Below are 23,401 nucleotides of genomic sequence, written 5' to 3'. Positions count from 1 at the left end.
TTTCCCTGAGGTTTCTTCTGTTTTTTTTCCCACCAAAGGTTTTTTTTGAGAGTTTTCCCTTATCTTCTTAGGTTAGGGTTAGGGTTAGGGTTAGAGGCAGGGCCTGTTAAAGCCCATTGTAGCACTTCCTGTGTGATTTTGGGCTATACAAAAATAAATTGTATAAAATCAGCAGCAAAGCATAGTTAGCTCAACTGAACTAATGCAGTGTGTCGGCATCATTAAGGGATTAAACACAGTAAAGTCAATAAATGTTAACGTTTCTCCCCATTCCAACATGATACAGTCAATCTGAAATTATATTAGGCAGCTTCAAACTGAACATAATCTTACTCACCAAAAATGTTTTAGGAAGCAATATACAGTATTTGAAAATATTAAGTTGTCCAATGTGTAACCAAAGTATCAAGATGGTGTTGTTTTTCTTTAATTTTGTAACCTTTATTTTTTAGAATGAATGAATTATTGATAAGCTGGCTGCGTTTTTCTCTTGTCAGATTAATAAAATGTAATGTATTACCAGAACTCTTACGATTTTGTTTGTTGTAGATATTATGGCCTGTGGATGTGGTTACCAGAACTCTTTAAAAGGCAGGATGAAGGAGACGTTTCCTGTTCAATTACTTTTCACCAAACTGACACCCACCAAATAAACAATGAAAGCTGTTCTCCCCCAAAACGTACAGGTAAAAATTATTTTCTGACTTGAACATTTACTACTGTTTCATCTTAATGGTATGTTTCCCCACCTGAATCCAGGAGGTTGAGGAATTCCATCTGAAGCAGGAAAAAAAACTTGCAACAAGCTGCAATATTACTGTGATGTTTGCATTAGAGAGAGGTGAGGTTGGCAGCACGCGCTGCTAGTGCTGTGCCACACTCATCACATAATGAATCACCTGGATTGGGACCCGAGTGCAGCGGGTGACACCTCAGCACCACACTGGAACAGCTGGCGTGCCAATCCTGCCACCAACCCCTAAGGTTTCCCTGCAAGTTGGAGGACCACCTTTGCAGGACTGGATGCAGATTAACGTCATACCCAGGATGAAGAAATTGCAGGTTAAGGGCTTTGCTCAGGGGCCCAATGGAGTAGGGTCACTTCTGGCATTTAAGGGATTCAAACATTCCAACTTCTGGTACTGAACCGTAGCCTCAGAACAACCGCTCTGCCCTGTTTTGCATTAAATGTTATTTAATAATCAAAATCAATTCAGTAGCCTGACAAAGAGACTACAGTAGCCAAATTTAGTTTTTTAAATGAAGGGATCAGCTTTTCTAAATCCTAAACATTAAGAAACAAGTTGGAGAAAGCAGCTTTTGGATGCCATTTGGTTAAAGTTGAAATCTGTGTCGAAGGTAGTATCAAAACTAGGAGTAAATTCACCCAAATTAGTATTAAAGCTCTTGGATTTAGGAGTTGTCAATATTACCTTGTGATTCACAGAATTTACACCAACTTTGACTTCCTTTTTTTGAAAGACCATGGTCACCGAGTCACAATTTCTGAGTGATGTCATTAGATGTGCCCTTTGTTTCTTTGTTGATTCCCAGCTATCACCAACCTACAAAGTTAGTTACATCATCATCTAAGGTTTACTGATTTAGTCAAGCTGGGAGAAAGTCAGTCTTGGGGTGCAGTGAGAGGATATGAAGAATTTGGAAATGGAGCTTGAAAGGGTTAACTTTCTCATGGGGTTGGCATGGTGGTGCAGTGATAGCGCTGCTGCCTTGAAGTAAGGAGACCTGGGGGTGTGTGTGTGTGTTTGCTCTGCGATAATGAAAGTGCTCCATGATGCGTCAATGATGCTGTTTCACGTACTGTGGCAATAAATACGGCAAATAGAGGGTGGAATATAGACCTATATAGACCTAGAATTCTCTCTGGGACAAACTCTTGACTCATCACAGATATGTCCGCAACCCAGGCCAGAGTTTAAGAAACACACCTCTGCATGGTTGCTTCCATTTTTTTTCTTGCCTTTTTCATTGTTGGAAGTATTGGTGTAGGAACAGCAAATTGCAGGTAAAATGTAGAAATGTGCAACTCCACCTATCAAGTAATTGTCCTCTCGCCTATTCTGTTATCACTTGTGTTAGTGTGTTGACTTGTTATTTGAGGTCTGATTGTTGAAAATAAGTAAAAAAAAAAAAATTGATGAATTTTTTTGTTTAGGGAAAATGAAGAGCATAATGATGCTTTGTTTAAATGTAGTGCATAGAAAGCTTCATTTATTTCTTTTGAGAAGTAAAAAGTGTTAAAGAGGAAAACAATGGAAGTACAAATAACTGCCAGACGTCCTGAAGTACAGCAGTAAAGTTGTTTTACTTATTCACTTGCTACCTCTGGTCTGGACTCCCCAGCTCCGTATGTCGTTACTGAAGCAAGACCAGAAAAGATGATGACAATTCAACAAGGGCTGAAAGCAGCCGACAAGCAATAATAATCTGAAATGTTTTATTTACCTTGAGAATCCTTTCATTTGCTACCTTAAGCCCTTAATTAAATCGGGTGCCTGATGAAGGATGTGATCTGAAGCCGTGCCTTCAGGATAGTCTTCTCTGTCGCTGTACTTTCAACTTGGTGATACAGCAGATGTAATCTTCTATAACCTTTTCAACCATTGAGTGATATATACAAAGATAATAAAATGTTTTGAGACATTTGTTTTGATTGTATGTTTCTTTGATTTTATAGTTTGGTTATGATTGCAAGGGTAACTAGTAATTTATTGTTGATTCTTCCTCTTTCCCTAGTGTTCACTGAAAGCCTTATTATAGCAGGTGCTAATCTTCCTGGGAACATATTTTCAATTTTCCTCATGGATGTGGTAGGAGGACGGATACTCCTAGGTGAGTAAATTAGACAAGTAATTATTTAGTTTTGAAATTCTGCTTCAGTTATTTGTGAATCACTTTTTCGCTCAGTCCATTCACATGTATTTACTAGACCTCTATCAATATAGAAAATCTTGCAAGAACAGAGAAATCCATTTTGCTAATGGATGTCTTTAGAGATAACCACATTTTCTTATGTGACTCACAACTTCACCCTGATCCTTAGTCTTATACCCTCTATTACGTAATATTTGCTCATCTTGCCACATGTGGTGGTCTTCTTCTAGCCTTTATTTAGTAAGCTCGCACTCTGAAAAGGTTTTTGTCCCACTTCAGTTCACGCCCTCCATTGGGTACTGTCCCCTCAACACACACAGTGGGGTTGGCCTGGATGTGCCTACTGCAGATGTTTTTTAGTTGCTCACTTTCAGGTTCTGCCACCTCGATTTAATTACACCGATTTTGGGCACTCTTGCCTCCACTATCCTCTTTCTTATAGTGTTCTTCCTCATTATACTTAATTTCATAGTTGTTAAATTTTTGTCATTAGTAACATGCTAACTCTTGTCACATTTTTTTCACTCTTTGGATTGTTTCCTCTCTGCACCATTTTCACTCCATCTTCTCCTTTCTAGGCTCTCACTGCCATAATCCATATGTCACTGAAGGAACCTCACTACTTCAGATTTCACTAACAATATGTAGCAAACAGTAGCATCAGCTCCAGGTCCTTTATTCAGCTTTTCCATAGAAGCTGTTCAGCCACACAGACCTTGTCATCCTAGGCTGAAATATACTACTGTCAATGAAACAAAGCTTTCCAATATAATAAATTAGGAGAAACCTGCGGCTAGAAAAGACAGACTGGAATGAAGAAAAAAAAAAATCTATTATAATAAAAAAAATCCTGGGACGAGACGTGACTTTTTCAGAGAGATACTTTCATGTCCTACAAGCCGAGACTTTGTGCCAAGAGATTTAACCACTGGAAATAAAAGACAAAGAGTAGATGACAAAGTAGAACATTGTAAAGAATTCAAAAATGTTGCCCATGCAGAGCCAATTAGAGATAATGAAAGTACTAAAATTCAAAAGTGTCAAAAAAAATGATAGTAAAGATCACATTAGCGCAAACAAACGGAAATTATTACTCTTTGAAATAATGGAACAGCAAAAAGAGATCGAATATATTATTGGAATTTAAACTTTAAGTCGGAGACTTGTAGATCATCTGCTTTGTGTTGCCATCAGGGAAAAGTAGTGTTTCTTCCCAATGAAGAGGCGTATTATCAGTGAGAATTAAAAGCATTTGTTGTTTGAAGAAAGTGAAATCCACATACACGAGTGGCCCGGTTGGGGATCATGGCGAGTAAAGCCCCCTACTGTAAGTGAAAAAAATGATTGTGGGTTTATGGTTATCCACCACAACACCACTGTTTGAACCTCAGAGTGATCTTTACAACGTGTCTACCCAAGCAAACGCCCCACAAACCTGGCTGGTCACATTTTATTTCTGCTCACTTTACTAGTCCGAGCCTACATTGGTCAGTCTTGGAGAGCAGTGTGATGATGAGGAAGCTGCAGAAGCTTCACATAATTCAAAAATATTTCATTGGCTCATGCACAAACATTTAAACTGCTCTAAATGGTTGTAGTAGAGTTCGCCCGCTTGGCCTTTTAACTTCATTACGAGGAATCATTAACTTGTTGTTTTCTTCCTTGCAGTTTTCAGTCTGCTCCTTTCAGGGCTCAGTGTGTTTTTTTTCTGGGCAGTGAAGACCAAAACACAGAGTCTAGTAATGTCCTGCATTTTTAGTGCCGTTTCTGTCGTTTCCTGGAATGCCTTGGATCTGATTGGCACAGAGCTGTACCCTACACAACTCAGGTAAGCCAGATAAGTGGAAGTTACATGGCCCAATGTACTAATATTCAACATCATAACTACTTTTGAAGATCACTAATTTTATATATTCAAAGTAAAACTTCTCTGGCACAGCCATTGTTATAGATTTTCAATAATACTTTAAAAATCTGCACAGTCATCCTGAATAACTGATTTTGAGCTTGAGTGATGAAGAAAGTACATGTGGAAAAGAGCAACACTCATATTGGGGGGTTGGGGGGGGCTTGTTCAGTTCACCCATCCATTTTATTGGCAAGATGCCAGCTTTTGGTCTGCCACTTGCTACCAGGGCAGGACATCTGAGGGTACACTCGCAAACTCCTCTGCATTGAGACAAATTTATCAAACCTGTTGACACACAAGAAGAAAACCCACAGCCATGCAGGCAGAACATGCAAACTCGCAGGTGGGTCCCAGGCCTTTAGTGCCAGGGGCACTAGCCAATTGTGCCAACAGTTTTAAAATATCAGCCAAAACATTTTGTTCCAAACGCATGCAAGGTGTCATAGCCATCAAATTTCAAACTACTGTGTTCCATCTGAACATCTAGACCATCCAGGATGAGGAGCACATGTGTGTGCACACTGGCTGTAGTGTGTCTGATCAGCAAAAGCCCTGAGCCATGCAGTTGTGTTTGACCGTTAGCACACATCACCCAACTGTCCTCTATTGCTTCGAGGACTGAGCGTAAGAAGAAGTTTAAATAAAAAATCTACATATAGATTGCCATGGCTAATGCTGGACACTGCGTTTCTGCTTGGTTTGATTTCATCTTACACCACTTCAGGGGGGTATTTTTCGTTCGTGGATTAGTCGTTTAGCCGGATGTAATTGTTGACGATTTGGCCTGATCCTGGATCTGTCGGTTTTTCGAAACTCTTGCTGGATGTGTTGTCATAGCAACACATCCAAATGCTCAAACCTGCTCAGAGCAAGTTTGTTCTGTGTAAACAAGGATTAGTGTACACACGTGATCAGTGTCCGTGCGTGAAATTCATTCAGTCATGGAGTCAAAACCACAACCCTGGATCTTTACACACATGCACCAGTTTGTGCCCCCCACTCTTTCTCCATTCCTTTTCCAAACTGAACCAACCAATCAGTGAGTCTATAAGTAGGACATCATGAGAGACGACAAATGTTTGCTTCAAGTATAGCCCCTCTTTTTCGGGTTCATGGTCGAATGGGCATTAGGGGGGGAATATCTGCTTCACTCTAGAGCAGCGGTTCCCAAACTGTGATATAGCCTTTTTCAGGTACGCAGCACGGTCCCCGAAATTTAATTTATCTGTGCAAAACCCTTTATGACAAGCCTGTTGTGAGCAAAAACCAATGAAATAGTTTAAATACAATAATACGTGATTTCCCAAATTTAGTCTGGTGTGAAATTTTGTCATCTGAATAAATAAAACCTATTATTCGGATCAGTATTTAGTTCATTTAACACTACCATAATTCCGTTTCACGGAAGTCAACTTCTACTTCTTCACTGTTTCATCTAGTGACCAAAAGCTCAAAGCACAACGCCAGCACTATTTAGTCTTTGCTAACTCTGCCTCACAGAAACCGCTCGCGTTTGTTGTTATACGTGCACTGCCGCTGTATCGCATCGTAGACACTAGATCTAAGCGCAAAGCCGATACCATTTCGTCTTCGGTAACAGCGCCACATACAGGCCGAAGGCAGGATTTAGTTTCGGGGCGGAATTTATCAATTTATGTACATGCACAAATTTTTTCATTAATTTTATGCATAATTTCTTCCAATTCTTTACAACCGCCAATGCTGCCTCGAGGCTCCTACCCTTTGGAGTTAAACTGTATACAGGTGCTGGTCATAAAATTAGAATATCACGACAAAGTTGATTTATTTCAGTAATTCCATTCAAAAAGTGAAACTTTTATATTAGATTCATTCATTACACACAGACTGATGTATTTCAAATGTTTATTTCTTTTAATGTTGATGATTATAACTGACAACTAATGAAAGTCCCAAATTTCGTATCTCGGAACATTAGAATATTGTGAGAAGGTTCAATATTGAAGACACACTCTAATCAGCTAATTAACTCAAAGCCTTTAAATGGTCTCTCAGTCGAGTTCTGTAGGCTACACAATCATGGGGAAGACTGCTGACGTGACAGTTGTCCAAAAGACGACCATTGACACCTTGCACAAGGATGGCAAGACACAAAAGGTCATTGCTAAAGAGGCTGGCTGTTCACAGAGCTCTGTGTCCAAGCACATTAATAGAGAGGTGAAGGGAAGGACAAGATGTGGTAGAAAAAAAGTGTACAAGCAATAGGGATAACCGCACCCTGGAGAGGATTGTGAAACAAAACCCATTCAAAAATGTGGGGGAGATTCACAAAGAGTGGACTGCAGCTGGAGTCAGTGCTTCAAGAACCACCACGCACAGACGTATGCAAGACATGGATTTCAGCTGTCGCATTCCTTGTGTCAAGCCACTCTTCAACAAGAGACAGCGTCAGAAGCGTCTCGCCTTTGGACTGCTGCTGAGTGGTCCAAAGTTATGTTCTCTGATGAAAGTAAATTTTGCATTTCCTTTGGAATCAAGGTCCAGAGTCTGGAGGAAGAAAGGAGAGGCACAGAATCCACGTTGCGTGAGGTCCAGTGTAAAGTTTCCACAGTCAGTGATGGTTTGGGGTGCCATGTCATCTGCTGGTGTTGGTCCATTGTGTTTTCTGAGGTCCAAGGTCAACGCAGCCGTCTACCAGGAAGTTTTACAGCACTTCATGCTTCCTGCTGCTGACAAACTTTATGGAGATGCAGATTTCATTTTCCAACAGGACCTGGCACCTGCACACAGTGCCAAAGCTACCAGTACCTGGTTTAAGGACCATGGTATCCCTGTTCTTGATTGGCCAGCAAACTCGCCTGACCTTAACCCCATAGAAACTCTATGGGGTATTGTGAAGAGGAAGATGCAATACGCCAGACCCAACAATTCAGAAGAGCTGAAGGCCACGATCAGAGCAACATGGGCTCTCATAACACCTGAGCAGTGCCACAGACTGATCCGACTCCATGTCACGCCGCATTGCTGCAGTAATCCAGGCCAAAGGAGCCCCAACTAAATATTGAGTGCTGTACATGCTCATACTTTTCATGTTCATACCTTTCAGTTGGCCAACATTTCTAAAAATCCTTTTTTTGCATTGGTCTTAATTGATATTCTAATTTTCCGAGATACTGAATTTGGGACTTTCATTAGTTGTCAGTTATAATCATCAACATTAAAAGAAATAAACATTTGAAATACATCGGTCTCTGTGTAATGAATGAATCTAATATACAAGTTTCACTTTTGAATGGAATTACTGAAATAAATCAACTTTGTCGTGATATTCTAATTTTATGACCAGCACCTGTACTCGGCCACTCGTTTATGTCATCTTATTTCATTAAACTAATATGGAAGCATAATGTTAAATGCTTCAAACGTTAATACCTTCTTCTGTCCTTGCAGATTTGAGAAAGTTTAAATTATGGGGCTCAGGATCATCATGTACATGTTATAGAATGCAAAACCCAATTTAGACCCCAGCTTACACTCTGGTGATGTTGTAGGCCAAGTGTGGATTTTGATCGAGTTGTCCTAATATTTCACACAGCTTACCTCACCCGAGTTTTGAGGTTTTTTTTTCTGGTGCCAGTAGTTGGAGTGGAGGTCTTTAGACCCTTTAAATATTGCTGGTGTCTTTCTGACCATCAACCACAACCTGTAACTGTATACTGAATTTGACTGCCAAAATGTAAAACCAGACTCTTGTGAATACATCCTTAATATAAATTACTGTTAGATAAGAGCCTACAGACTGTAAATGTACAGACACATTAGAGTAGTTCAGTAACTTATGATCAACACAAGTGGCTCCATTAAGAAAAAAAAAACTAAACATTGTCCATCATATTTAGCCAGAGATTCTAGACGGAGTCACTTGTTTTTGAAGCACATTTGTCAAAGTTTGAAAGATTCGGAGGTCACCCGTGAAGTTCGGATTTAAGCAGCAGCTGCTGGCTGAAGGCAGACATTTTACAAATGCAGTCATCTACAGTGTCAATCGAAATAAGCTCTCGAAGTAATTTAGGCACACAGATCATTAAACTTTTTTTTTTTTTTTTTAGATCCTGTGCCCTTGGCTTCTTTACTGGAGTTGGGAGGTTGGCATCCATTTTGGCAAACATTGTTTTTGGACAGCTTGTGGACACCAACTGTGCAGTTACTCTTCTGCTGGTTGCAGCTATGCTGTGCATTGGGGGTCTGACTGCCAGCAAATTACCTCAAACAAAACACGCTGAACTCATGTGAGACTTGCTTAAGAGACAACTTCTACATACATTTTAGTGTGATTTTATAAATCATTCTCGCTGTAATACTATCATTGGTGGAAATTGAAAATTTTAATAAATGAATTTCAAACCATTCAAGGCTTTCATCTAGATTCCTTAAGTTCCACCACATACAAGCCACCAGTTTTGAAATTGACCGCTCGAACTGGAACAGGTCAGGTTGTCGAGTCACAAGCAAACGGCTCATCACTCACGTCTTGAGCACAGAGGAGCGGGTCACACTGAAACAAAAATGATCAAGCTGGCCTGACATTTTCTAAGCTCCCCTCGTCCCAGTCCATGGCAAAAATAAGCAAAAAGTGGACATCATGAGCTGGAGGGGTTGCCAAACTATTCTTGCTTTTCAAGTCTAAATAATTCAGCTACATTTGAGGATACCACAAACCCAAAGAGAATTCAATATTATTGCAGTACGGAGGCTTTAGTTCGAGGCACCGAGATGCAGACATTACAGAGAATTAAAACGCTGGCTCCGTTTAAATCATTTAAAACAACAGTAGCTTAGAAGTTTTATAAAAAGTGCATCGTAGAACACTGTAAACTGCATTAGTGCAGAAACAAGTGTGTAAGAAGATAGGAGCGGCGCAATTCCTAAGTAATAACATCAATCCAAGATAGTGTGCAGGCTGTAGTCAAAAAAAAAAAAAAAAAAGTTACTGTAATCAAAACCAAACTAAAAAACAAAATGGGAAAAATCTGAAACATCTTCCTTAAGATGACCCAGCCACCATGCAACCTTAGTTCAAGTTTGGATGAAGAGCCTTCATACACTTCAAGAAAGAATTGGCTGGAAATTGTAAGCAGGACCTTTTTCTTTTACTTCAAGGTGATTTAGAGCCATAGAAAAAATTACCTAGAATTTTTAAACTATCATTTCTTAAATATTGGGCACACCATATCTTGATAACCGAAAATGTCTGAGGTTCAATAAGGTTATATAGGACAATGATAATAAAATGAGATTTATTCTGCTTCTATTTTAGAGCAGCAGTTCTCTTTTGTTCCAACCAGTTTCTCAGTCCGGTTTCCTTTAATAATAATAATAATTCATTACATTTATATAGCGCTTTTCTCAGTACTCAAAGCGCTATCCACACAGGGAGGAACTGGGAAGCGAACCCGCAATATTCCACAGTCTCCTTACTGCAAAGCAGCAGCACTACCACTGCGCCACCAATCAGCCGTATTGTTTAATTAGCAGCTACAATCCTCCTTTTTTAGATTTGTATTCAGACATGTGCAGTGGTGTCAGGTGTTCACTTCAAAATAATGTTTGGACTGATCTTTAAATGCTTACCTGAAATCATTTCTTCTGTGGAGTTTGCTTTCTTAATTGTATCTGAATAAAGAATGTTGAGTAGAGGAGGAACGAGCAGCACTGACTGAAAGCAGCAGCTACTTGAGTTACCCACTTGTGTGCTTATTAGTAAATAATAAAATGAACAATAAAAGGAAAAATTATTGCCCCTCTAACACCTATAGATTTCTGCTGCATTTAGTAAAAATATAGCACAGCCAGTTTGTAATTTCCACATCTAAAAAGCAAAGAAACTGGGAAATGATGTCTGCTTACATAAGGCAGAAGAGGGCAGAGACAAACATGCAGCCACAGGGGGTCCTTACAACCTGAATATTGAGAGCCACCTCAATCTGGTGTGCCAATTAAAACTAATATGGACATTACAAATTTGCCATTTATAATGCAAGGAAAGCCATGAAAGCCACCAAGCAATGATATGGGCAGAAAGTGAAAGGGCAATTTGATCACTTCCATCCTAGGCACACATGGCAAGGCCTACAGCCGACTATTGTATCAACGCCCACCACAGTGAGCGCCAACACCTCTCTGGCAGATGAGCTTAACAGTTTGTAATGGCATTCACATGGAATCGCATGTACAGTCAGCCTGCAGTCGAATTCCTCAGTTAGCAAACTACATTCCCTTTATCAGAACACAACATAAGGGGAGGGTTGAGGGAAGTGAACACCAGGAAGGCAGCAGGTCCAGAAGACATTCCAGGATGTCTTTCACTTGCACCCGTGTTCACAGTAATTTTCCTAACCCAGTCTGTTGTACGAACAAATTTTTAAAGATCCACCATTATCCCTTTACCTATTAAATCACATCCAACCTGTCTGAATGACAATCGACACTTCACACCAACGCCGTGTAATTCTTGACTAGTCTCTTAAAGCACTTCACTACTACATGTGCTCTTATCTGCCAAAAGAACTGGTTCAGTACAGTTTGTACATCTCTCCAGTAGATCCACATTGGATACTGCTGTATGAAAGACCATTGGGTGGCACTTACCCCAATAAACCCCTCTAAGTTCATCACCAAGCTCAGGAACCAGCATTTGAACACCTCATCGCTCAGTCTCAATAGAGGCGCTCCACAAGACTGTATTCCAAGTCCACTGCTGTACATATACAACTGCACAGGTACACACGACTAACAGTGTGAAGTCTGCCGGTGACACAGCTCGGGTAGGCCTGATCTCTGACAACAACGAGCAGGTTTACCTGGCTGATGTGGAGCGAGGACAACACACTTGTATCAGGACAACAGCCTACTGCTACGTCTTTACCACCTCATACAGCAGGGGTTTCAGGCTTCCCTCCCAGGTACTAAAGAACTTCTACACATCCACCATTTGAAAGTACGCCGACAGGACGTATCACTGGCTGGTTTGCCAACAGCAGGAACAGGCGGCTTACCAGGCAGCACTGGCTGAAGAGCATCTTAGCGAGACAGGAGCAGCTTGTCACCACAGGGCATATGCATCTTGCCTTATTGTTCATACATCATTAGTTGTTACATTTATAATTCTATTAATGATTTTTGACATAAAAGCTTTATCCATTTTTAGTTGAAGTTTATATTCAGTGCCCTATGTTTTTATTACCACGCTTATTTTAACTTCACCTCTTTGTTGTCTGGTACAAATCTTGTGATATTTAACTCACTTCCTGTTGTCCAAATGACTTAATTTTGCACACTTACTTCCAAGGACAATACATGAATTAATAATCAGTTTCACTAATTAATCCATGTTAATTAAATTAAATTTTCATATGAAGAATTGTTAGATTTCACCAATAGATGGTGCTAGTAACAAATATTAAAGGAAGTGCTAAAATATTGATTGCAAAATTATACTAAAACCCAAGACTAAAAAGTTGAAAATATATATAAAAAAATAAGTGGTTTTTAAAATAAGTTAGTGTACTGAAAAGTAAAAAAATAAAAGTCACTCAAAATAAAAGCATGGGCCCACCTTTTATTTTACTTTTTAGTACACTTAAGTGTGATTTTTAAATATATATTTACATATATGTAAATTTTAATACTCCTGTGTTCTTTAGTGTTATTCTTAAAGGCACACTCTTTGGAGTTGAGCGTCTACACCCTCCACTACCCATTTTACTGTACTTATTTGTATGTAACAAATGAAATCTGATTTGAATCCATTTGCTTGCACTGAAAAGATTCAGCTTGTCATGGCTCACACCACTTAAATCACTTGCCCCGGACTGTTCTGGTGCCACCATGTGCCCTATTGTTCCCTTTAATAACATGGAGGCCACATCTGCAGAGTACTATAGGATGAGCCCTAACTCCTGTGTTACAAAGTTTAAGCATAACCTCTCTTGACTTGTCACCGTCTCCATCAAGGTGGTGTACAAAAACATCAAGTAGGCCAATGTGTAGATATACAGTATCATAAGGTGTACAGAACTGGTCCAGTATGACATTCAGATCCTCCTCAAAAGGTGCACCTCCACCATAACCCTTTGTTCCCATTTAAGCTGATTTTGTGGCTACCTCTACACTGCACCTTGAATTTTTTTTTAGTCAAGTGGTACCTTGTAGAAAGCCTGCTGAAAATCAAAGTCATACACCACTTATTGCACACTTCTGTTTCCCATCATACTTCCAGCATAGCAGGGACAGGCAGTCGATCTTTCCCTTAATAACTACTTCCATTAATTTACCCCTGACACAGGTTATAGGTACTGGCCTGTAGTTACCTTGACGAGGCCAATCACCTTTTATAATCAGATAATGTTGGAATTGTTCTCACGTGTGCAGATTTACTAAATGGGAGACCTCCCTACTTTCTTCATGGCCAACAAAGTACTTCCAGGAAGATACCTCATGATGCCAGAAACACATCTGGGGCCAGCTTAAAAAGGAGCCCTGCTGCCACACATGGACGAGCCAGACGTGGGAGGCAGCAGGCAACACTTGGCAAAGGTGGAAAAGGAGGATGAATTTTGGATTATTGTAATTGGATTTGTGGCTGATTACTGCTGGGGAAAAAAAGTGCCTTGTGGAATGAAATCTCATTTCATTATTAAAATTACATGCTGTACTGTACTGCTTGGTCTGTGGTTTGGGGCTCCCTGGCGACCCCTTGTGTTCACTATATTAAAGCAACTTTCCCACCTTTGATCCTGCTGCTCTTTCCTAAACATACACCAGTTAGTGCTCCCTCTATTTTATATATTAATAGGTTTCTGTTATAAGTAGTTAATATAAATCCAACATATTTTATTCTTAGTATGTCTAGCATTAATCAGAATCTGCTTTATTGGCCAAGTATATGTACACACACAAGGAATTGGACTCTGGTTTTACCTAGTATTAAGTCAATCTCATAGCATCAGAGACAAGTGTTCATGAGAGTGATGGCCTGAGGGAAGAAACTGTTCACATATCTGGTAGTTTTGGCGTACAGTGCTCTGTAGCGCCTACCAGAAGGAAGTAATTATTGAAAAAGGTTGTGACCAGGGTGTGATGGATCTGCAGTGATGTTTTCTGCCCGTTTCCTGACTCGAGATCTGTATAAGTCCTGAATGGAGGGCAGATCAGTACCAATGATTTTTTCTGCAGTCCTGACTGTCCATTGTAGTCTGGTTTGGTTCAGCCACAAAACAGGACAGGAACAGACTGACCGATGAACAGAACAGACTGGACTACTGCAGAGTAAAATTGGATGAGCAGCTCCCGAGGCAGGTTGAACTTCTTGAGCTGACGCAGGAAGTACAACCTCTGCTGGGCCTTTTTGACAGTTGTGTATATTTGATGCCCACTTCAGGTCCTGGGAAATTGTGGATCCCAGAAACCTAAAAGTTTTCCAAAGCAGACAATGCTGTTGAGTAGTGCGAGGGGGCAACAATGGGGGGCTCCTCCTGAAGTCCACTGTCATCTCCACAGTTTTAAGCTTGTTCAGCTCCAGTTTGTTTTGACCACACCAGTGGGCCAGCTGTTCAACCTCTCGTCTGTATAGCGACTCATCACTGTCCTTGATGAGGCCAATGAGTCATATCATCTGCAAACTTCAGGAGTTTAACAGACTGGTCTTTTGATGTGCACACATTTGTGTAGAGGGAGAAGGGGAGAGGACACACCCCTGGGGTCACCACTGCTGACTGTGTGATGGATGTGATTTTTCCCAGTCTTTTTCCCCAGGTGTAGTTTATTTTATTACTCTGTCTTTTTACCAGTAGACTAGAACTTTCAAAGTTGTCTTGTATAATTGTAAAATATACTGCTTATGGTCCCTTTCTGCAAGAAGACTGAAGGATATGTAATCCTGTTCCAAAATGTCAAAAGTAACCTTCAAGAATATAAAGGCCACCATTTGTCAAATGCACCAATTTATCGCCATTGACATGGTTGCTGGTGATAGAGTCAATGCCAGCAGCCCTGTCTACAGTGCCAATCCATTTGTGGGCTTACCTCCGTTTGGTGTGTGAGATTTAGAATCGAAGTAAATTTAACAAGCATGTCTTTCTGAATGTGGGAAGACAACACAGGGAGAACATTCAAGAAAGTGTCCAAAACAGATGAATTGCTGCCACAAGAGGCTTCAAAACCTGCCCAACAGAAATGGCAGAGAAACCGGTTAAGTTAAAACGCAAAGTACAAATCTAAACACCCACCTGTTAGCCTTAGACAGCGAAGGGTCCCCAAGCTCAACTTAGTGGCCTCGATCTGAAGCTCATTGGTGGAGCATGAGGAGGTTATGGAGATTGACATCCAGACCATAGTAGGTACAGTCAAGTCGTCTTATCCATAGGGGTTATGCTCCTGAACATTCCTGCGAATACAAACTTGCAGATGCTGAAGCTCCATTATATGGGGACAAGGTTACTAGGTTTCAGCTTTAGGTGCAGGGTGGCGAGAACTGGTTCATTGACAGGAGAAGACATGGTTGGGTGGACACACCAGCTCTGTACTCTTGTGCAGAGGCCCAGTAATGATACTCATGCCAGATTAAACCCGACCTTGCACTTTAAGAATTAGTTTCAAGTCTTTGCACCAGGTTATGTCTGAAGTTAAACTGGTGGGGGTGGGCATGGCTTAAATGTGTACGGTGATTAGTTATTTTGAATATTTATAGCTCATAATTCCTGTAACTCTGCATTTACTTAAGGGAGAGTGTTAGTTGGATGTATAAAAAGGTGATGCACAAATTTTGCCACCACACTGCCAAGGTACTGCAATTTTTTTTTTACTTCACCATTACATTTAATAAGGAAAAAATGACAGCCATACAGCAGATTACATCTTCTTGCAAGCAAGTGCCATGTTTTAGCAATCTAAAAATAAATGCTCAGGTGGTCCGATTTAATTTGGTTTGTTCCAACTTCATGCCCACTTCCACAAGCACTAGATCCAAACTCCACTAGTACTTTTGGACCTTTGGGAAATTTGCTCTCATTCAGGGATGCCTTCATAGCTCCTCTTCAGAATTCGCACAATGTGGCTCAATCCAGTCTCACTATTTTTTGTGCTGCTGCTTCATACTCAAACATCAGGGGGCAACATCAGTCAGTGACTTGATTCGTGGGGGGGGGGGGGGGGGGCAATGAAAAAACTTTCCTAGATATAATCAGAAGCTTTACATCATTCAGTGCATTTGGCAAAAACTTACAAGAGAAACGGAGAACTTCAAGTCACCAACTCTCCTTGACCAGCAAACTATTTTCTTAAATGTGTTCTCGATTCTCTAGCCAAGAGTATGTGGTTTCTATCATACAGCACCCTGCTTCAGAACACCACACACCTTAATCATTTTACATGCAAGCAGGACAGCTGATTTTACTTCAGCCCCTCAGAGGGTCGAGCAGTCTGAAAAATCTGATTTTATGGAGCCAGAAAACTAGCAGCTTAGCTTGAAAGCATTTAGCCTGCTGCATACATGGCAGACACTAGTGAGCTTGGTAGACATGATTGGTAGATTACATCTCTGAGCACTGTAAACATACCCCCTCCCCCATTAAACCTTCCACCATCGTTGAGATTTTGCTGCCTATTCTGAACACTGCTCATTCACACTGTTCATTCTAGGAGAGGTTCCCTCACATAATTAAACTGATGAAGCATTAATCCACCATCAATGTTCAGATCAGTGCAACTAAAGCACTACAGTCTAAATGTGATTAAATTTCTGCACTGGTTAAAATCAGCTGGTAGACCGTAGTGTGGCTCAGTCTTTTTATATGTGTGGGTGTATTCCTGAAATTCGCCTTAATCCAGCTGCTTTATAGTGCTCCATGTGCAGTCTTAAAGCACCTGTCCAAGTGCAGGTTAAGATTTACCAGCTCTGCACAAGCAGACCAAACAATCTCTTCAAGCCTGAGCTACCGTCATGTCAAAGTACATACAGTAGGTGCCCCCTCACTGTGCTACTTTCTATTGAAGAGGTCTCTCCTCAGCTGCTAACCCTTTGTGGGAATATGGCAATCATCCATACAAGGTGCTGTTAATACACCTTTACCCACTCAAATTGTATTAAAATAGATATTGAAGCAAAATAAGACTTAAAATTATGGTAGTGGGTATTTTACTTCTGAGTGTAAGGCAAGAAGCACATGGCTGTCCATTTGAGCCCTGTAATGGACCCAGTATAAGCAGAAGTGTGCTGCACACAATCCACTAACAAACCTATAAAGTGTCCGATTGACTAAACGTTTATGAAGCACACAAAAAATCACAGGCATCACGCTTATTTTCTGATTCATGGCCATGTTTAACCTTTTTTGCACAGATTAATGGAGCCTTTTTACAAAAGAGAACGGCAGAAGAAAATGGATTGAGAAATCAGGTTTCGGACTTAAGGTTATTCACTTCAACCAGATGATGTGTGCGCATGTAAAACATTAGTACTCTGGATCCAGACATTCAAAGAGATCAACTTGCAGTTTGAAGTTTATGATGCATGTCCTTCCAGGCACCTCTTAGTCAGTCAAAGTCTGCAGAGATGTCAACTCACCTTTAACACCATTGAACACAAGATAAAATTTATCCAATGGAGGGATCTAACGAACAGATCATCAAGTCAAATGAGTGCTTTCTGGAATGCAGTCTGTTGAGGGGCAGATGGCTTTCTGTATCTGTCAAATTCTTTTAACAGAACCGTGGGGTAATACCCAGTCTTCAGGACAATCTTTGGAATTCTGCTCACTATATATAATCCAATTATCACAAATGGGAAGAATTCAAAAACAATTAATGCTTTAACAACTTTTATTTGTGCCCAAAGTCAGAACATTAAATTCACAACTATGTTTCTGCAGGGTGGGCCTCTGCAGTCCACAATGAGGTAGAACGCTCTTAAAACAGAAACATCTCACAAACAAGCAACTGGGCTAGGCAACACAGCATAAAGCTCAGCAGTTAAATTTAGGGATGGGAAAGGGGGTTTGCATGTAGGAAGGCACACCATCTCTTTGGCACATAGAATCAGATCAGGATGTAAATAAAACAAAGCCAACCATAAGGCAACAGTTCTGTGCTAGAATCAAGTTAGGCTTTTGTTTCATACATTTAAACAGTATTCAAGCAATACAAGAGACTTTTCCAATTTCCCCTCCCAACTCCTAAAATATCAAGAGCCCTTAGCTATATGCTGACCATATCTGTTCCTCTATTCAAGCAGACAAAAATAGTGTTTAAAAAAAACCCACTATTCACCCTTTAAGTGCAAGTTAAAAAGTGCAACATTAAAACTATTTACATATACAGATCTCAAAAGTAGTTATCCGGTCCAGTTTCATTTCCATTAATCCAATCAATTTTTTTCTTTTTTGCTTGCATAAACTAAACTAACTTCTTCCAACAGCTCCCAGACCAAAGAAAAAAAAAAAAAAGAAAAAAAGAAAACTAAAAAAATTTAAAAGCCACCAGTTAGATTTAACTCGCCATATTATCTCGACTTAAAACAGCTGTGTAAAAAGAATTCTTGGTAAAAAACACTGCGTAAAAAATCTGAAATGCAGCTGGATAAATGAAGCCAAGCCGTTTATCTTTGGGAGTAAAAAGCACCAACTGACTACACAGAAAAGGTAATGCAGTTCAGATGGAGGAAAAAAGGAAGAAAAAAAAAATTACCAAAAAAATTTAAAGGCACTGTTTGGCAAATGCCATAGTGAAAGGCAATGATACTTGCAAATATAAGTCAAAAATATGCAAGGCATGTTATTAAAAATAAACCTAGTTAAAAAAATAATGAAGGCATTTGCATCAACACCTTCAACCCTGGCCTCACTTTGCTTCTCCAAATATGGCGACAAGTCTGGGAACTGCAGAATGGCGGGCGCCCAATCACCCAAAAATTCACTGTGCATAGTGCAATCGTGAACAACAGCAAAAATAGCAAGTGCAATAGTGAACTTTCTACACATTTTACTTCTTGTCTTTGCAGATGCGCTCCTCCCAGTTAGGGAATCTGCAACTGTTCATTCTCAGCAGGTCATGTAGAAAAGCCTTCATTTCTGCTGCTGCTTAACTAGAATCACGATTCTTCTGATTGCGCATAAGTGGGCGATGATTGCTGAGAAAATCCATTGAGTGCTGCCAATGCCAACAGGAGCGACAATAATATTTGAAGCAGGCCTAAAGGAAGGGTTTAATAAAAAAATAAATAAATAAATAAGTGCCGGTAGATTGTGGGGGGGTGGGTGGGGGGAAGAGACATTTGTGCAAGTTTTAATGACAGAAAAGGAAACATTTTATAAAATGTAAATTTTGCATGCGACAGGTTTTTAAAAACAGTCGACCTTTTGTAGTAGTACTGTCACATGTACAGAGTGAAAATTCTGATGCCATCACCACTGTACAGTATCAGGATAAACTTTTTAAAATGCATCATTTTATAGCAAATATCTCAGCTTAAATGTTATAGTCCTTATTTTCAAAATTGTTAGAAATGTCTTATGTTAAAACACTGGATAAAACTTAAAAGCATTCAAGTGGTGGTTATACTCCTACTTAAGTAGCTCTGGCAGAATTACTTTTAAAAAAAAAAAAAAAAAAAAAATTGTAATAAAGTTCTTTTTGGTAGGGGGGGTGAAAAATTAGTTAAGTGAAAACCTATTTCAGTTACATGAATATACATATACAAACATACATATTTCATTAAGTTTCTCCATTCAGTCTACAGTACAGTATGTACCTATGATACATATTCTTCACATTCTAATAAAGAACCCATTACTTCTATTATCTGGCATGCAATCTTATAAGCCTCCATATCTCATTTTAACCTGGGTGGTTTTTAAACACACAAATACAGGGACAAAACTTACTCCTCATTAAGTTTTGAAATATAGGTCAAACCTTCCACTACTGCCATAGGAGTTCTTGGTACTTTTACACTGTACATACCTTGGAATTGCCTTAATGCTGGTTTGCCTCCTCCAATATCTTCACTGACATGTCTACTTCATTTTCATTATATACTGTACTTGACTCTTATTAAAATCAATCTTCACAATTAGGTGTAATTTTTTCCTTTATACAGTACTTGTTTTGATTTCCTGTTTATTACTGCTTTTAATTAATCATAAGCAGACTTTCATTTGATGCGTTTGATGGGTGTTTAATTTATACTAGCCAACCCGCGGCGTACCATTCACCACATAATCAGGCCACTTTAATGTTTTTTAAGCACAGGGAGAAAATTAACATTTGAGGGGAAAAAAAAAAAAAAAAAAATTCGGTAATGTAATAAATCACCAAGAAAAGAAACATTGTAACAATGCACGGAACAAACCAACATACAATTATCCGTGACTGAAAACTGGTGGACCGCCATCGCGGCTTCTCCTCCCAGAGCGAGGGATGGGGGTGGACGGTCTCGGGCGCGGAGGGTGGAACGGGAGGAGAGGGGAAGGACGCCCATTCCGCCCCCTCCGTCATGCTAGTCTGCAGTATGCACTGCCTGCTCATGTGCCCACCCCCAACTCGTCACCTGAGTAGTTTTCCTCTTTGCACAGTCCACATGCAGCTGCGAGTCACGTAAACCTTTCATTGTTCTTTGCGGTTTTGGCTGCTTTTCTATATATAACCCACCAAGTCACCCGAGCAAGGTAGTAGCGAGGGGGGTGTGTACAAAGGGCAGGGACGTAATCAGTGCGAGCGTATGACTCGCACTTACTGGGAATCCCCCAGTTTGCAGCACGAATGGGGTTCAACGGCTTACCCACGCCTCTTTGCGCCGGGCAGACACACATTGATCCATTCAGTGTAGCGCGGGTGTAGTTACTTCATGCAGGAATCTGTATAACATTGAAAGAAGTGTTGTTTCCATGATATACATTTGAAGCGGTGGCCATGGAAGGCAAATGAACAGTCAACGCAGCTTACAGCTGGACTGACGCCGTGTTTTGTGTCACCTGACCATGGTAGTAGCGAGGGGTGGGTGTGTGTGTGTACACAAAAGGGTAGGGACGTAATCAGTGTGAGCGTATGAACCGCACTTCATGGGAATTCCTCGTTTGTGGGGAACAAATGCAAGCCCCAGTTGATCCATTCAGTGTAGCGCGCGTGCAGTACGGGACATCCAAGGGCATCATAGACCTGTTAATGCTTAATCTCATGCATAATTTATTGAATGCTAAACACTTCCGGAAAGACACAGTTGTCTAAAACGGGTGGGTCTGAGAATACAACAGTAAGTGAAAAGAAAAGATGGAACTCTGGAGAGAGCAAAATACAACACAATAGTGAACCCGCGGAATAACAAACGCCGCATATTTATTGATGGTTGAACACTTCTGGAAAGACACAGTTGTCTAAAAAGGGAGGGTTTGAGAATACAACAGAAAGTGAATGAAAAGATGGAACTCTGGAGAGAGCAACATATAATTGTCCGTGAGTCAAGACTGGTTTTGGCAGATACAGGCATATCTTTTTGAAAGTTTGTCCCTGTGCCTTATTAATTGCCATCGCAAATGCCAATCGAACAGGAAATTGTCTTCGGGTAAAAGAAGCAAATTTGAATCAGCCGGGGTCAGGCATATCCAGGGAATAAGGACAGTTTGTGAGGTTGCAGATGTAATAGTTTTACACTCCAGTAAACTGAATGCGAGGTTTGTGCATGAACGATTTAGTGCTGTGTTGACACTGAAGGGAATTGGAATGAGTTGTGTCGAAGCATTGCTGGCAATGTTCACATTGCATAATTCGATCAGTGGAGTGTGTTTTAAAATGCATGTTGAGATCTCTCTGCACGTTTTTGAACAAATCGTGCATTGAAAGATCTGTTTGGAATGCGTTTGTTCAGTGGAGTGGGTGTTTAAATGTGCTTTGAGAGATTTCTGGCACGTGAAGGTTTTGGAGCAGTGTTTGAGATGGTTAGTAAGGTATTTGCGTGAGTGAAAGTGTGTCTCACATTTTGCATACAAATCTGTTGAATGGATCTGTATATGGTTGTGGAGATCCATCTCATCTGTGAAGTCCTCGTTACAAAATGTGCAATTGAAGATGAGAGTGGAATGAGTTCGTAAGTGTTTGAGAGTGCGAGTTGTTTTGAAGTATTGTTGGCAATGTTCACATTGCCTAATTCGTTTAGTATTGTGTTTTTTTAAATGTGCGTTCAGATATCTCTGCACTCGGACGCTTTTGTAACAAAAGGTGCATTGAAAGTCCTGTGTGGAATGCGTGTGTTCAGGGGAGTGTCTTTTTAAAATGTTTTTCAGGAAGAGAAGAGTGGGCAGGTGACGTCACATTAGTGTGGCAAGCAAGTGGGTGTGCACATACCGACAGCGTCAAAAGATGTCACCAGAAGGTTATCACGTGTGTATTTGAGAGGCATGAGAACCTCGTAATGCCCATGATCCAAAGGACCGCTAAAGAGCAGGGATATGGAGAGATGCTGGGCCGGATTGTAAACTCGAGGAGAGGCATGAGGACGTTCTTGGAAGTAAATGCTGATAGTAGCTGGAAGGATTTCGGACATTGCCACAATTTCTGCCTCGCCACCATAGACTCCGGACGTATTCATGTAGTCAGCATATCGTTGAGCAGACTGTATAACAATGCCTCTGTGACTAACAACAACAGACACCACGTCGCTGAAGTTATCCCAATGTTGGCAAACAAAGCCAACAGCCATGTTGCGAAGTTTGAGAGCAACAGTTTCGTCAATGACATTTTTCCAAAAAAACCAGACTGATAAAAACCAAACAGTTACCTGATGCAGGAATTTCTATAACATTGAAAGATGCGTTGTTTCCAAGAAATACATTTGAAGCGGTAGCCATGGAGGGCAAAAGAACAGTCAACATGGCTCACAGCTGGATTTGGACCGCAGCACAGAGCAAAGCGAGCGAGTATGTGTTTGATGAGCTGTTCGAGATGGCGGGCAGTGGTCTGAGGTGCGTTCCCGATCACGTGGGAGGAGGGGTAGAGTTTCTGGGCGGGGCTTCGTTGTTCCATGGTTTTCGATGGTGGACGCGGTCGGGTGTTGTAACTAGGGGTGGGCGGTATGACCAAAATTCTATATCACGGTATTTTTTCTAAATTCTGCCGGTTTCACGGTATTCGATGGTATTTTTTTCCCCATCCATGAGTGGATGTTAACCACATTTTCCACTGCAATTACTGGCTAAGAATAACCTATTCCACTGTCAACAGTATTGTACATTGTACAAAAAAAAACATTTTAATGTGCACACAAGTATTAATACAGTTTTGCATTGCCCCATAAAGTGATAGGTTTCAAGGGGGTGGCACTAATGGAGAAGGTATCACATTGCATGACAGATGCAGTCAAAATATAGAACCTTTTTATTGAACAAATTTTGCAAAAACTAATTTTGACAACATATTTTCAACCATACAAAGAGGCATTTAGACTTAGTAAAATATCCAGAAGTGCTTGTCAAAAATTGTATTGCACCGAATATGTCTTAGAAAAGGAATAGTAATATTTTTTGTAAACCAACTATACTGTTAATGTTAACAATCTCTGTCCACTGACACGTT

The 23,401-nt window shown here is 40.4% G+C and overlaps 3 protein-coding genes across 5 annotated transcripts in view; 2 read left to right on the top strand and 1 right to left on the bottom strand.

Moving 5' to 3' along the window:
- sv2 (synaptic vesicle glycoprotein 2) overlaps positions 1-9,112 on the top strand; it is a 93,909-nt gene extending 84,797 nt beyond the window's left edge. For both annotated transcript variants that reach the window (XM_051920798.1, XM_051920797.1), the window contains exons 10-13: positions 550-686; positions 2,758-2,853; positions 4,564-4,723; positions 8,893-9,112. In XM_051920798.1, the coding sequence (XP_051776758.1) occupies positions 550-686; positions 2,758-2,853; positions 4,564-4,723; positions 8,893-9,076 (577 nt within the window). In that variant the 3' untranslated portion in view covers positions 9,077-9,112. The remainder of the gene's footprint in view (positions 1-549; positions 687-2,757; positions 2,854-4,563; positions 4,724-8,892) is intronic.
- The window catches only part of ubl7a (ubiquitin-like 7a (bone marrow stromal cell-derived)), a 1,205,533-nt gene that overhangs the window by 384,542 nt on the left and 797,590 nt on the right, over positions 1-23,401 (top strand). The gene's annotated exons all lie outside the window — the stretch shown is intronic.
- The window catches only part of cpeb1a (cytoplasmic polyadenylation element binding protein 1a), a 171,216-nt gene continuing 165,476 nt past the window's right edge, over positions 17,662-23,401 (bottom strand). For both annotated transcript variants that reach the window (XM_051920796.1, XM_051920795.1), the window contains exon 12: positions 17,662-19,027. In XM_051920796.1, the coding sequence (XP_051776756.1) occupies positions 18,917-19,027 (111 nt within the window). In that variant the 3' untranslated portion in view covers positions 17,662-18,916. The remainder of the gene's footprint in view (positions 19,028-23,401) is intronic.

The sequence above is a fragment of the Erpetoichthys calabaricus genome, chromosome 17 (genome assembly GCF_900747795.2).
Source record: "Erpetoichthys calabaricus chromosome 17, fErpCal1.3, whole genome shotgun sequence".
Lineage (NCBI taxonomy): Eukaryota > Metazoa > Chordata > Cladistia > Polypteriformes > Polypteridae > Erpetoichthys > Erpetoichthys calabaricus.
Note: the sequence above shows the minus strand (reverse complement) of the source record. Positions and strands in the feature narration are given on the sequence as shown.